The sequence below is a fragment of the Mirounga angustirostris genome, unplaced genomic scaffold (genome assembly GCF_029215605.1).
Source record: "Mirounga angustirostris isolate CCGP_5_RB_7025 unplaced genomic scaffold, mMirAng1.0.hap1 SCAF_9, whole genome shotgun sequence".
Lineage (NCBI taxonomy): Eukaryota > Metazoa > Chordata > Mammalia > Carnivora > Phocidae > Mirounga > Mirounga angustirostris.
The window spans coordinates 108,946,615-108,960,836 of record NW_026991717.1 but is presented as its reverse complement, the minus strand read 5'-3'; the positions used below and the strand labels follow the sequence as shown (position 1 = coordinate 108,960,836).

General features: G+C 56.8%; 1 protein-coding gene across 6 annotated transcripts in view; it reads right to left on the bottom strand.

Annotated features, from left to right (window-relative positions):
* PLEKHG3 (pleckstrin homology and RhoGEF domain containing G3) overlaps positions 1–14,222 on the bottom strand; it is a 42,020-nt gene that overhangs the window by 7,929 nt on the left and 19,869 nt on the right. For 5 of the 6 annotated variants that reach the window (XM_045901038.3, XM_045901039.3, XM_045901041.3 and 2 more), the window contains exons 2-12: positions 7,721–8,110; positions 6,469–6,566; positions 5,172–5,241; positions 4,783–4,829; positions 4,524–4,674; positions 4,305–4,436; positions 3,881–4,063; positions 3,224–3,316; positions 2,903–2,989; positions 2,611–2,644; positions 2,194–2,292 (exon numbers count right to left, since the gene is read on the bottom strand). In XM_045901038.3, coding sequence (XP_045756994.1) covers positions 2,194–2,292; positions 2,611–2,644; positions 2,903–2,989; positions 3,224–3,316; positions 3,881–4,063; positions 4,305–4,436; positions 4,524–4,674; positions 4,783–4,829; positions 5,172–5,241; positions 6,469–6,566; positions 7,721–8,071 — 1,345 coding nt within the window. In that variant the 5' untranslated portion in view covers positions 8,072–8,110. The remainder of the gene's footprint in view (positions 1–2,193; positions 2,293–2,610; positions 2,645–2,902; positions 2,990–3,223; positions 3,317–3,880; positions 4,064–4,304; positions 4,437–4,523; positions 4,675–4,782; positions 4,830–5,171; positions 5,242–6,468; positions 6,567–7,720; positions 8,111–14,222) is intronic. The other variant, XM_064571170.1, reaches the window with a different exon arrangement.

The following is a 14,222-nucleotide window of genomic DNA, read 5'->3' as shown; positions in this document are numbered from 1 at the left end:
ATCCGAGTGTTTTTAGAGAATGCTCTATTCTTTCATCTTAACACTTGCAATCAAGAATATTTAACAAGTGGGGCGCCTGGGTGGCTCAGTTGGTTAAGCGACTGCCTTCGGCTCAGGTCATGATCCTGGAGTCCCTGGATCGAGTCCCGCATCGGGCTCCCTGCTTGGCGGGGAGTCTGCTTCTCCCTCTGACCCTCCCCCCTCTCATGTGCTCTCTCTCATTCTCTCTCTCTCAAATAAATAAATAAAATCTTTAAAAAAAAATAAATAAATAAAAAGAAAAAAAAAAGAATATTTAACAAGTGACAAGTGGTGACAGCAGCGCCTCCCTCATCTAGAGCATCCTCTCTGCCCATCTCAGCTCTCTGGGAAAAGGAGGCCTGGAGGCAGAGACTCCAAGCTTGCGTGGAGCCCCATCTCCCTCTCAGCAACTTGCTGGCCTTTTTTTTTTTTTTACATCTTTTTTTTAAGTCATCTCTACACCCAACATGGGGCTCGAACGCACGACCCCGAGATCAAGAGTCGCACACTCCACCGACAGAGCCGGCCAGGCGCCGCTTGCTGGCCTGTCTTTTACCCACACTTGTCACAAGTTCATTCGACTGATTTCAAACAACAGAAGCAGGGAGAAGAGCCACTCCAGGCGAGGACTCTGCGACAGACAAGAACCAACGCTTCCGGGTTAAGGGTGGACTCCACACCTCGGGTGCGCAGCCGCCGTGGCGACCCCCAGCCCCAAGCAGCGCACACGCCCAACGGATGCTGTCGCACCTACACCAGAAAAGGCAAAGTTCAACAGTGGTCGGCATCCTCTACTTTAAGAGGCTCAAGGGATGAAGCATGTTTTAGAGAGATGTTTGTTTCATAACGGTTAGAACTCAAGGACAAAAACAAGCAAACGGAAGCCGACTCCATCAGGGTTCACAGGCGGAAATCTCGGTTCTGTGGAAACTGAGCTCTAAAATGACTCACTGCCCACGTGCCCCAATAGCCACAGTGCGGGCGCTGACGTCACGACAGGCAGTACTGCGGTTCCTATCACCACCACCAGCTCTCCCATGAGCCAGAAGCTTCCAATTCAAAGCTATGGCAGGTTAAAGGGGAATGCTAGAAGGACAGGAAGAGCATCATAGGAGAAGGGAAAACAACGAGGGCCAGAAACTTATGAAGCAACACCCCCCCAACTGGGGGCTTTTCACGTAGGGTGTCATAAAACGTTTGCAACTATCACAAATTTGCCTAGGGTTCAAGGTCCATTGGGCATAATACCAAACCAAACAAAATCACAAAAGCTTTCCAGAGACCACTTGGCTCCATCTTCCAGAAGACCAAAGCCCACATGTCAATCCCCAGAGTCGTTCGGGGGACCCATGGGTCATGGCCAAAGCCCAGTGCACCCAGGAGATCCACACCAGGACAGTGGGCCAGTCACTCCCAAATCTTCTCTCCAGGGGTCTCTGAGACACTTCTCACTCCAACTCTCACCTCGTCTATGTTTGGCAGGTGCCCAGCTGAAGCTAAATCTGTCCCCGGGCCTTGGACTCAAGAGCAGAGCACAAGCAGACGAACAGACGTAGAAAACACACACCCTTATCACCCCCAGAGCTGAGAATAAAAGCAAGGTTTTCTCTTTTTCAACAGACGACTCATTCCAATAAATCCAAGTACATAGTAGCAAGCCCAGTCATGGAAGAAAATCCAGCAGAGGAAAATGGAACTTCTTCCTGAGACCCAAAGTAAATATTTCCCGTCTGGTTTTGGTGCCACTTGATGTCTAACTCGTTTTCCCCACGTCCTGCCTCTGTCCTGCTCCAGAACTGGGCTGGGGATCGCCCATGACGTCTGAGCGCTGCTCCTGGCGGAGTCCCAGGATTCTGAGAGGCAAAGGAGCAAGGCTTTGGTCCCAGGAAAGCTAAGAAGGAGCACGGAGGCCTGAGTGAACAAGCATCCTCAGGGCCCTGGAAAAGGCGGGCTGCCCAGCCCTGGTGGGCAAGAAGGGCCCGAACGGAGGTGCCTGGGAGGGTAGCAGAAGCCCAGGGACAGGACGCGCCACATGTGCCCGGCGACCCTCCCCCTGCCCTTTCCCGGGATGTCCGGGGAGGGGAGAGCCAGCCCCAAACGCTGCTGCAGACAGTCCCCGTCCTGGTCAAGAGCCCTGTAAGGAAGCCTCTGCCCACACAGCCCTGCGCTTACCAGACTGCCGGCGCCCCTGGCGCGCATGCGTGGACACCTCGTCCTGGGAGGACCAAGCCTTCTTCAGGCGCTCTGGGCTGCAGCGGTACCGACTGGGATCTGCCCACGAGACTGACAGTCAGCCTGGGCCTGGACTCTGACCATCCCCGACCCCACCTCTGCTGCCTGCCCCAGCTCCAGGGGCCAGAAGCCTCCAGAGCTCCCTCCTCTTCCAGCTTCCATCCAGAAATGTTAGGCAGTGGGGGTCCCACCTGCCAGCAGGACCACACCCTGGGTCCTGCAGTAGACCCCTAGCCCTTGACAGAAGGAGCATCCCCATTCTCCCTGCTCCCTGGAATAGAAGTACCAGGCAGAGCTTCCCCAGGATCTAGAGATGTGGCCAGTTAGGGAGAAAACAGGCAGAAAGAGTACACTTACAGTAGGAGTCCATTTCCAAGATGGCTTCCTTGGCCTGGAAGGGAAGGAAACGCACCAGTTACCACGTTGCTACGCACATGCCTCTCGTGGCCCACCGACTTGCTCTTGCTGCACTGGGACACCCCACACCCTGTGGGGCTGTGCCGAAGCCCACAGCGCCTACTGCACTGAGCCCCGCTTCGAGTGAAGCCGACGTCCAGCAGTAAGGCCCTGGTGGGCCCCTGGAGCTGGCTGAGGGACACCCTCTCCCTGCACCCCGTCACGGGGCAGGTGGGGCACCCCGGGAACTCACCTTCTGGGGGATGGTGGTGTGGTGGTTCTCCAGGATGAGCCTCTTGATGTGGTGAGTCCAGCTCCGTTTCTCCTCCGCTGTTTTGGCCTGGAAGGACCGAAGGGAGAGGAAGCCAGGGTTATTACCACAGGCCAGGACCCGTCAGCCGTGGGCCATGTCCGGTGCCTCTGCCCTGCCAGGGCGCCTCTGTGAGGTTACCTGAACTCCTCCACACAAACCGAGACACGCCCGCAGGGATCGCTACCTTGCAGAGGGAGACCGTGAGGCCCGGCTCGAGGCGGCGCTGTGTCCCCGGCCCGAGCACCCCGGCCCGCCCCTCACCTGAATATTGTACTGCTGCTTGCTGTGCTTGTAGTGGGTGACGGTGAAGCACAGGGAGTCTCTGGTGCTTTCGATCAGCATCAGGGAGGAGCACTGGGGCAGAGGGAGAGCGTGGTCAAGCACGCGAACGGGTGGGGTGGGGGGGCTGACCTGGGGCCCCAGCCCCTCAAGACCATCCGGGGAGACAGGGAGAGTAATCTCAGAAGGATGGAGCTGGATCCACCCCAACCCGGGTCCTACGAAGAGGTCAAGAAATGGAGCCTGGGGGCGCCTGCTAGGCTCGGACGTTAGAGCCCGAGACTCTTGATCTCAGGGCTGTAAGTTTGAGCTCCACATTGGGTGAAGAGATTACTTAAGTAAAATCTTTAGGGGTGCCTGGGTGGCTCAGTCGTTGAGCGTCTGCCTTCGGCTCAGGTCATGATCCCAGGGTCCTGGGATCGAGCCCCACATCGGGCTCCCTGCCCGGCGGGAAGCCTGCTTCTCCCTCTCCCACTCCCCCTGCTTGTGTTCCCTCTCTCGCTGTGTCTCTGTCAATCAAAATCTTAAAAATAATCAATTAATTAATTAATTAATAATCAAAACTTTAAAAAAAAAGAATGGAGCCTGGCCCACTGCAAGGGGGGAAGAGGGCAGAGGCCGTGACAGCAGCCTGGCTACCGGGATGTGGCCCTTGTAGACAAAGTGATCGCCTCGCTTCTTGGTGATGAGCAGTGCTTTGTCAAAGAGGAAGAAGGTCCTCTCGTTGCGTACACGGTGCACGCGGAACGTGCCCTCCAGGACAAGCTCCCCATAGATGGTCAGGTCCGGCCCCTTCCAGTTGATGAGCAGCGACTGAATCTCCTACAGCAGAGAAGCCCCGACCCCCAGAGTCAGACTACTCGTGACCCTCTGGGGACGACACGAAACCCCAGAAACTCCTAAAGACACAGCCACCACCCGCATCCATCAGATACACGCTGCCACGAGGCCCCCCCCAGAGAAGCCTGCCCCGCAGGGAAACCCACCCTTGGCTCCCCCCAGCAAGGAGGCCGCACCCTGCCCACCAGCCGGCCTGTCCCTCCAGCGACCAGCCCTGGAGCACCTGGAGCCGGACCGCATGCTCGTGTCTCCTCTTCATGTCATTGATGTACCAGGCCACACAGGTCATGGTGTCAATGGCATCCTCCACCACCTCAAAGCCATCCTCTTCTTCATCAAAATGTTTGGCAATTTCCTGTGTGGGAGACAGGAGCGTAGGCAGCCCAGACTCAGTCCTGCCCCTCCCCCGGCCCCGCCATCCTCAGGAAGACCACTGGGCTACCTGGAGCAGCAGGTGGTACTTGAGGATGCGCTGCACGGGCTTCAGCAAGTAAGAGCCCAAGGGCAGAGAGTGTTGTAGTAGCTCCTGCCGGTCCCGAAAGAACTTGGCCTGTTGCTTGTCCCGCATGCACTCGGTCAGGGCGGCCACTGAGCTGGGGGTGGGGGAGAAGGGGCCATCACCACCTGGGAAGGCCTACATAGGGATGTGGGGTGCTCCAGGCCCACAAAATAACTGTCTCCCCCTCCACCCCAATACTCACTTGGGGTAGTTGTTGCAATACTGGGTGTAGATATCAAACTCTTGACTCTAAGAGGAGACCAAACAAAGACGGTGATTTCTGGGAGACTCCCATTTGACTCTAAACTTGGGTATACCCAAGACATGGCCCTGACCCTCTCAGAGCACACTCGGCCCCCCTCTCCCTGAACACCTGCAGATCCATCTTTGGACCCATCTGTCTGGGACATCCCATCCACCTAGTGGCCCCCGGCTCTACCCCAGAATGCCCTTCCCATGAGACAGGGCACCGGGCACTTCCCCTGGACAGAGGCCTCCAGGACTCACACATCCTCTTAAGCTGGGCACGCCTGTGCCTCGGAGCCCCCAGCAAGGCGGGACAAGAGGCAAGGACCCAGCAGCCCCTCTTACCCTTTCCACGAAGCAGCTGGCCACAGCCACGGGATCACCATTGCAGCTGTCCAGGTCTCGGAGTAGCTGGCTGAGGGAGGGGAGAGTGGTCATCAGAACCCAGACAGTGCACAGCCTCCACAGCTACCAACACGCCCCCTCCCCAGCCTCCAGATACACAGGGAGCCCCGGGTGTCATGCCAAAGAGTCGGGGCGTCCATCCTGAGTGAGCCCCGCCCAGGCCAGCAACCACAGAAAGTACCCAGCACTGCCGCAAAGACGGGGAGCAAAGAACACCCACATGCTCAGCAAGCAGGAGAGAGACAGGGGACACCAGTACCCACCTTGGGAGGGGAGACAGCTCCTCTGCAGGCAGAAGGAGTCAAACACACAAAGGCAGAGATTAAAGGGGGGAGAAGAGAGAGAGGAGACTCCCAAAGGAACCAAAGGCCCCCAGTTCAAAAGGATGCACGAAAGGGAAAGAAACAGGGTGAGCCCCAGTACCCCCAGAACTTAGATGGGGCACTATGGGAAACCCTAAACACAACGTTCCCCGGACACCTCCTCCTGTGCACCTCTTTTCCCGACCCCACCACCAGCCAGCCCAAGTCACCCTGCGCCTGTTCTCCCGGACTTCTGCAGCTGGCCCAGCAGGAAGCCCCTCTGGCCCATGTTAAAGGGCCCAGGGTAAGGTTCCTCCTACTACCGATGCTGTCCCCTCAGGCACTGCCCCTCCCAACCAGTGTCCCTTCCCTGGGGAATCTGTGGGCCCAGGCAGCAACATACCAGATCCTCGAGGAGCCCCTGTGCCCTGAAGCAGCCCCTCACCGGGCTTTGCTCAGCCTCCCCCATCACATTCTGCCTGGCCTGTCATTCTCCTAATGGGTCAGATTACCCCCAGGGAGACCTGACTTCCCATGGGGTCCGTGGGAAGGTGAAGAAGAAATAAAGAGATGTGCACGTGGGCAGTGATGATGGGAGAGACAGAGGGGCCACACAGGTACAGGGGGAAGAGCATTACATGCCAGAGGCCAGCAGGTCCCTGAGGGGGTGCTGGCCCAGGCTAGACCCAACATGCACATGGCCTCAAACGATCTAGCACATTAGCCCCAGGGCATGTGGTCCCACATCCCCCTCTCTCCTACAGGGAGCTAACTATTCCGCTCAACAGGGATGGACCACCATTACCCACCCTCGGCGATCAGGCCCCAGGCCCACATATCACAACCCAAGAGACTAAGGACATCCAGGGCTCCTCCTTAGGCCCCGAGATGGGCCTCACAGGCAGAACACGGTGTGTGTTAGGCCCACTCCATACCTGTTCAGTGCATAGATGTTTTCTATGTTCCCAAAGAGGGCACTGACTTGTTCTGGTTTCAGCAGCCCAGGCGTGTCAATGATCTTCAAGAGGTAGTCCTGTGTGGAGGGAGGCATCAGAACCCAGCCCCTCCTGGTGCAGTCCTGTTCCCCCACTTCCCCAGCCACACCTCAGTTCTGTCCTACATTTACAATGACAATGTAACTTCACAGACATCACCTACTGTACTGGGCTGGAGAGCTCTCCTCCCCCCTGACCCCACCCCCCATCCCCCCTGGTCAAAATCAACATCCATTCAGAACCTTGGAAGGTGACCTAATTTGGAAATAGGGTCTTTGCAGATGTAATCAGTCAAGGATCTCAGGACAACAGCATAGTGGATTTAGGGTGGGCCCTAAATCCCATGACAGATGTCCTTATAAGAGGAAAGGACACAGAGTGACACACAGAAGGTGGCAATGGGAAGATGGAGGCAGAGGTCAGGACAGAACATCTACAGGCCAAGGAAATCCAAGCAGCAACCACCTGGCAGAAGCCGGGAGAGAGGCATGGAATGCATTCTCCCCCTCAGACCTTCGGAAGGACCCAATCCTGCCAATATCTTGATTTCTGACTTCTGGCTTCCTAAACCAACATAGAAGAAACTTCTGCATTTTAGCCCCCAGCTTGTGGTGATTTGTTAGAGGCCCGGGAAACAAATACGTCTCTCTCCGCCGCGAACAGAAGGCATCCTCAGTGGCAGCCACCCAGCCACCTGCCCGGGGGCCCCACGGGATGAAGCACGTCGCACTGGTCCTGTGGGGGGCGGGGGGGGGGGCTCTTCATCTCACAGAGGAGGAACCTGAGGCTCAGGGGCTTATGCAGGAGCCCGAGTCCCCGTAGCCAGGAAACAGGAGAGCGGGATCTGGGCACAGACGGGCAACATCCAGGCCAGTTTCCCCACTGTGTTCCGTGTCTGTGAGCACAGCGCTCCCTGCCCCTCCCCACCAACCATGCCCACGCCCCGAGGGTCTGCGGGAGGTTCTGCTGGCCCAAAGTGAGGCAGCACGAGCAGCCTGAGGCTCCCCCCAGAGCAGGAGACATGAGGCCTCCCCACTGCTCCATGGGAAGCAGTCTGCTTCTGACACAAGCTGTCAGGGAGAACTTTCCCTCCAGCGGTGGCAGTGGGTTTACCAGCGAGCTGGGCCACCCGGAGCCAGAGGCCAGCCCCACCGCGGCCTCAGCAAGGCAGCGCTCGGGCGGCGGGCCTCACCTCCACGATGCTGCGCAGGTCCTGCACGTACATCCGCTCCGTCTCCACGATCTCCCGCACCACTCGGCCCAGGTAGCTGAGCTTGTGCGCTGGGGCTGCCGGGGCCCGGCCGCCGAACGGGGACAGCGGCCCCCTCACGCTCAGCCAGCCGCTGGAGCTGCTGCTGCCGTTGGGGGGACGCCTCCTACTACCCGGGGAGCCCGCCCCGTTCTCGGCAGAAGCCTCGGGGCCACTGGGCTCCTCCATGGCACCGCGGCTGTCACGGGAGGAACCCGACGAGGACGTGGTCGAGGTCAGGCTCACCGGCCGCTCCTGGCCACCATCCTGGCGGAGGGAGGCAGAGACGGGCATCCTGGCATCGCTGCCTGGCGAGGGCACTCCGGGGAGGTTCTGGGTGGGGGGGACAAAGAACTAAATCTCAGAATCCTCACAGAAACAGAAAGTAAAAGGCTGCTGGGGGAGGAGGGAATGGGGAGTTAGTATTTAATGGGTACAGAGTTCCCATTTTGCAAGAGAAGAGAAGTCCTGGGGATGGATGGTGGTGATGGAGGAGGAACAATGTGAGTGTACGTATGCCCCTGAACCACCATACACTCTAAAAGGGTTAAAATGGAAATTGCACGTTTGTGTATTTCACCACCGTTTTTGTTGTTTTTTTTAAAGATTTTTTTATTTTTATTTATTTGACAGAGGGAGACACAGCGAGAGAGGGAACACAAGCAGGGGGAGTGGGAGAGGGAGAAGCAGGCTTCCCGCAGAGTGGGGAGCCCGATGCGGGGCTTGATCCCAGGACCCTGGGATCATGACCTGAGCCGAAGGCAGACGCTTAACGACTGAGCCACCCAGGTGCCCCTCACCACAGTTTTAAACACAACAATTCTGAATGTCAAGAAGGTCCCTTCCCTCAGACTCCACAAGTATGCACAAGGATGCCCAAGTAACATCCCTTCCTGACTCCCAACAGCTCCGGCATTCCCAGGAGGAAAGGGTGACCGCATCCAAGACAATAAAGGGCTCAGAAACCCGAGCCCCAGGAGAGCAGAGAGGACAGCTCCGCTAGAGTAGCAGTCGGGGTGCCTTCAGATGGAACCCCAAGCTCAGCCCCGTGGCTCCGGCAAAGCACCCAGCCTCTCAGAACCTACTCCAGGGCTGTGTCCTTGAGGATGCAGCGACCTGCTGCAGCGACAGGTCTGAGCGCGGTGCCTGGCATGGGGCAAGGGCTCCATAAACCATCGAATCAGGGATGATAATAACAATTGTCAAAAAGCACTTCCCAAGTGCCCACTTGCTGGGGCCTGTGCTGGGGTCACCAGCAAGGTCAGCTGAAGATCTTGCTCTTATGATCTAAGATGACACACATGCCAGAGGGTAAGACGCTCCTCAGGATTAGGACATTTCTGGGGGCACCAGCCACTGCACCATGAACGTGAAGCCTTCTAGATACTGACAGGGGAGGCAGAGGAGAGAGGACAAAGGCTCCCCAACCCCCAGCACCCGGTATAGGCCCTGACTCACCCCAGCTCCCAGAGCATAGGAAATGCCCCAGGGCTGAGCCACTGATGAGTCTCTCTAAATTCCCTTTAGCACAGCAAGGTCAGGCAGCCCAGCAGACAGGAAACTGCTCCCAGGTAAGGCAAACGCAGCCTCAGGTGGACTTTAGTCCCTGAGCAGGTGGTGCTGTTCACAGGTAGACCCACCTGGAACAACCTGGAGCAGTTAAGTCTGGGAGGGGCTAAGGCCTCTTGGGAAGGACAGGGACACTTTACCCCAACCCCAGCAGACCACAGCTCACCAACACCACTTTCCAGAATGTATATTTCATTGCTGTTTGCACAAGAACAAAGTTCCAGAGCATCACCCGCACTTTCACGGCCCCAAAGCCTTCCACCCCTGGTTCTAGGGCTCAGAAATTACTAGACCACAGGCTAGAGCTACAAGAAGGATCTAGGTGCCATCACTCTGGTAACCCTGAATTTCCCCCTGCTTTTCTGGCTCTGCTGTGCGAGCACCCCTGGGCCCTGGGCTCTGGCTTTTGCAAATGTTCTCTCTGCCTGGACATTAATCCCAAGTCCCTGCGCACCCCAGCCCCCACCCTGTCTATCCCAAGCCATACCACCCCCCAACCCGTCACTTATACCCAATCCTCAGGTTTCAGATTAGAAGCCAGCCCCCTTCTAGAAACCTACCCCAAAAACAAACCTGGATGCCCCCTTCTGCATACTCTTACAGCACCCCAGGATTACCCCTACCACTACCTGTGTGACTGTGACTAGTTTGAGATCCCCTGCCCTAGACTGTAAGCGACCCAGGCTCAGGGCCTTAAGGGTAATCTGGCAAATGGATGATGGTCAGCAAACTGGTGCGTCTACTGCGCTAACAGTCGAGAGCCCAGCAAGGACCCTCTCCAGCTCAGCACCCTGCCGCAGGTCTCAGCTTGCGCAGAGGGAGGGGTGTCACCTCCCTGCTGATCTACAGGAGCCTCTCATTTTGCAGGTAAGGACACAGGGGCAGCGCTCAAGCCATGCCTGCCTTCTCCCTCCCTTCCAGGTGCAGCAAAGGAGAATTAACAGGCTCATCTTGGTGAAACTCTGAGCATCTCAGAGGAGAGCCCCTTGGGAAATGCAGCACTGTTACTTTTTCCTCCCTCCTCAAAAGAGCCTTTATTTTTTTTATTTTTTATTTTTTAAAGATTTTATTTATTTGACAGAGACACAGCGAGAGAGGGAACACAAGCGGGGGAGTGGGAGACGGAGAAGCAGGCCCCCCGCGGAGCCTGCTTAAAGAGCCTTTAAAATCAACCAGCTGATGGGGCACCTGGGTGGCTCAGTCGGTTGGGCGTCTGCCTTCGGCTCGGGTCATGATCCCGGGTCCTGGGATCGAGTCCCACGGTGGGCTCCCTGCTCAGCGGGGACCCTGCTTCTCCCTCTGCCTCTGCTGCTTCCCCTGCTTGTGCTCTCTCTGTGTCAAATAAATAAATAAAATCTTAAAATAAGTAAATAAATTAAATTAAATTAACCAGCTGGGCCTTTCTACAGAACCAGCCCACAGGGTAACACTGTGTCATTTCCGCACAAAGAAAGACAAAGATCCAAACTCCGCCCCAGTCCTTAACCCCCAGCCCTATGGGACTCTGGTGGGTGTCCTTCAAACCCTGCTGCAGTCAGGGCCCCCCACCCCCGCTGGCAGTCGCAGCTGGAACAATGGGACAGAAACTTACGACCTAAGACCTTTCCCAGATCAAACCTGGGATCAGTCAGCCCCTATGGGGATGCTAAATGGCAAAGGCCCAAGTCCCAGATGGATTTCACAGCTGGCCAGGTCAGTTTTCAAGTAAAAGATTAGCCACAGCCCCCCTCCGCCCCCACCACACTCTCAGGGGGGCCTTCTGAGGGTCACCTTTGGGGACCCCATTGCCCTATGAACCCAGAAACAAAAGGAAAGCATCTTTTCTCCTTGGAGCATTCTCCTGTGGTGGAATGCAGCCGTCTCCCTGCAAAGCAAGCTCACACTGTCCAAGCAGTGCCCCTGCCCAGCAGGCCCCCGGGCTGAGACGAGGCATACCAGCCGAGCGCTGAAGCGTTCTGAGTGCTATGGCACAGCACGCCGCTTTCATCTCCTCACAGCTCTATGAACTCAGTCCCACTGCCACCCCCATTTTACAGACCCAGAAACCTGAGGCCACAGAAGGAGCTTGCGGTGGAGCCTGGACGTGTACTCGGGCACACAGGCTCAGTGTTCCCGCTGCCCTGCCCCTGCCTGCGGTCTCCCTAATGGATTTCACACAAGCCGGGGCCACAGGCAAACGATTAGTCACAGGCCTGGATGCTAGGGCTCTGCCTCAGCCTAAGCTGTGGGGAACTTACTAAGTCTTGAAAGATCGTAGCTTTTAACATGATACTTCATTTACCCTACAAAGGCCGTGGAGGTAAAGGAATGAAAGTGAAGATTCCTTAGAGCTATTTCTAGACCTGCTACTCTGTGACCTCTGGCCATTTACCCTCCTGTTGAACATGGTAAAATACAGATTCCAGGTCAAAGGATGGCAAGTCATGGAAAAGGGAAAAAGCATGAGGTCACCAAGATCTGACTATAATTCCTTGCATGAGACAAGATCTGCAGGGACCAGGAGACCCAGGACCACAAGGCTCTCTAGGACAGGCTTCCTGGAAAAGAATGCAAAGACCCAAAAAGGGATGATGACAAGCATGTGGGGCAGTGAGAGCAAACAAGGCAGAGTCCACGGGGGCTGTTGGTAGGACCATCGCACTCAATTTGAGTGCATTCTGGTCCTAAAAGCCTGAGCGCAACCATTACTGTGTTCTTCAGACTCCCAAAGAGACAGCACTAGCACCTGCCCACATGTCCCGGGCCAGAGGCAACATTTCCTCCCTCTCCACTAGTATCCCCCAAACTGCAAGCTTCCCCTCAAAGACAAGATTAGAACTCAGGTCTTCAAAACTCACCCGGAAGACACAGTCTGGCTGGGGAAGTGGGAGCCTAAAGGAGACAGGCAGAGAGCGGCCTAGCTCCCAAGCCAGATGCACACGCCTACCTCCTCCTACCGCACCCAGTTTCCAGTTTTCCTGAAGTCTCCCCCAGCCGTGACCTCTTCCATCTCTCAACATGAGTCAGTCCAATCATCAATCAGTGAATCAGTCTTCTAGAAAACTCGGTATCTTCAGTCCCACACCTGTGACAGTCCCCCAAGCCTTTCTTTTTGATGGACCCAAGAAGTGGCTCAGACACAAATCTGTCTGGTGGGGGCGGGGTGGGGGAGTCATGACGGGAGAGGAATGTTTCTTTTTTAACACTTTGTATATTTAAACACAATCCGCACCCTTCCTCTGCCCACACCTCCCCAGGTTATCCGTCCTCCCTTCTGAGGACCTTCCCTGAATGTCCCCAGGCGGAGAGGCAGGCTGCAGCAGGCCCCTTGGCTTCCCAGCACAGCTGACTGGGGTCAAGTCCCACATCCTTCTCCTCCTCAGTAGGCTCAGCACCATGCCCCCAACCTAACCCATACCTCTGCCTCCAACAGAAAAAAAATGACAAAACCCATAATTAGCCCCCATGTTCTATCCTCAGGCTTCCGGTCACTGAGGCAAAAGGACCCTGCTCCCCACCCCCAACTTCAGAAAAGATGGTCCCAGGGATGCCTGGGTGGCTCAGTTGGTTAAGTGGCCGACTCTTGATCTCAGCTCAGGTCTTGATCTCAGGGTCATGAGTTCAAGCCCCGTGTTGGGCTCCATGCCCAGTGTGGAGCCTACTTAAAAAAAAAAAAAGAAAAGAAAGTAAGATGGTCCCACAGGGGCACTCGCCTGGAACCTTCTGGAGAACCTCTCCTTTTCTGGTCCTGAGGAATCCCCAGGACTCAGCAACATTCCCTTCTGGCCCTGCCTCCCTGGCCAGCAGGCTGCTGTGGAGAAGGCAGGAGAGGGAGGGGCGCGCTCTCCGGACAGCCCTCTGTGCAGGCCAGCTCTGGAGATGCCCCAGAAAACAGTTTGCTTCCGCCGGCTCCAGGTGCAGAGGAGGCTGATGTCATCCTTTCACCTTCCGCCCCTCCCCCCACCCCTAAGGAGCGGAAGCCGACACACCTGTGCTAGAGGCAGGCCAGGACCGAGCAGGGGGCTCTCCCAAAGGCAACTGCTCCAACATCCGCCAGCCCTGCACACCTCCCCAGGGGCTCTTCCACCTCTCAACTACACCTCCTACACATTCCAAAGGCTCTCCAAACCTGGGCAGCCAGCCGCCTTTGACCTTCCCCAGAACGACGGCCCCCAAGTCCCCCGTCAGGACCTCCTGAGAGGGCACCAGAAGGAAGCAACAGAGAAGAGCTACAGCGCCTCCAGACAAGCACCGCAGGAGCAAGGGGAACGGCCGCCGAGACCTCAAACTGGGGTGCTGAGCTCACTGGGCTGGGCTGTCACCCCCAGCTCAGCGCCGCCCCACGCCCGGCTCTGCCGGTCTGCTCTTGCCACTCCCCCTCGGCCACACCAGCGGGAGGACACCTTTCACCACAGCCCAAGGCTTCCCGGGGCACAGGAGGGTCCCTGAGAGCGTCGGGCTCATTGCCCCTTTCCGGAGCAGTTTGCTCCCTAGGGAGATTCAGGAGCTCTAAGCACCCTAAGACAGGACAAGGGAAGGCTCCCTGGGGAGTGACTGTCTTCGATATGTTCAATGTGAGCGACGTGACTGTCACAGAGGCTGTGCAAACAGTGTGATCAGGGTTTCTGGGCCACAAACCCAGGCCAGCTGGCTCAAACTCATTTCCCCTCATGAATGTAGATTCCCTCGTGAATTCCCTTTCCCACCACCCCAGAACAGCAGGGGCCACCAAGTGTGGCCGGGTCTTTGAAGCGGGACTTCAGCTGCTGGGAAGGAAAGGGATTGTGGCTGCCAGTGGAGCCCTCCCACCTGAATCCTGGGAGGAAGTTTGGGCCTACACACTGAAGTCCAGAAAACTCCCTCAGCCTGGCCCTGCAAGGGAAGGAAAGCCCCTGGT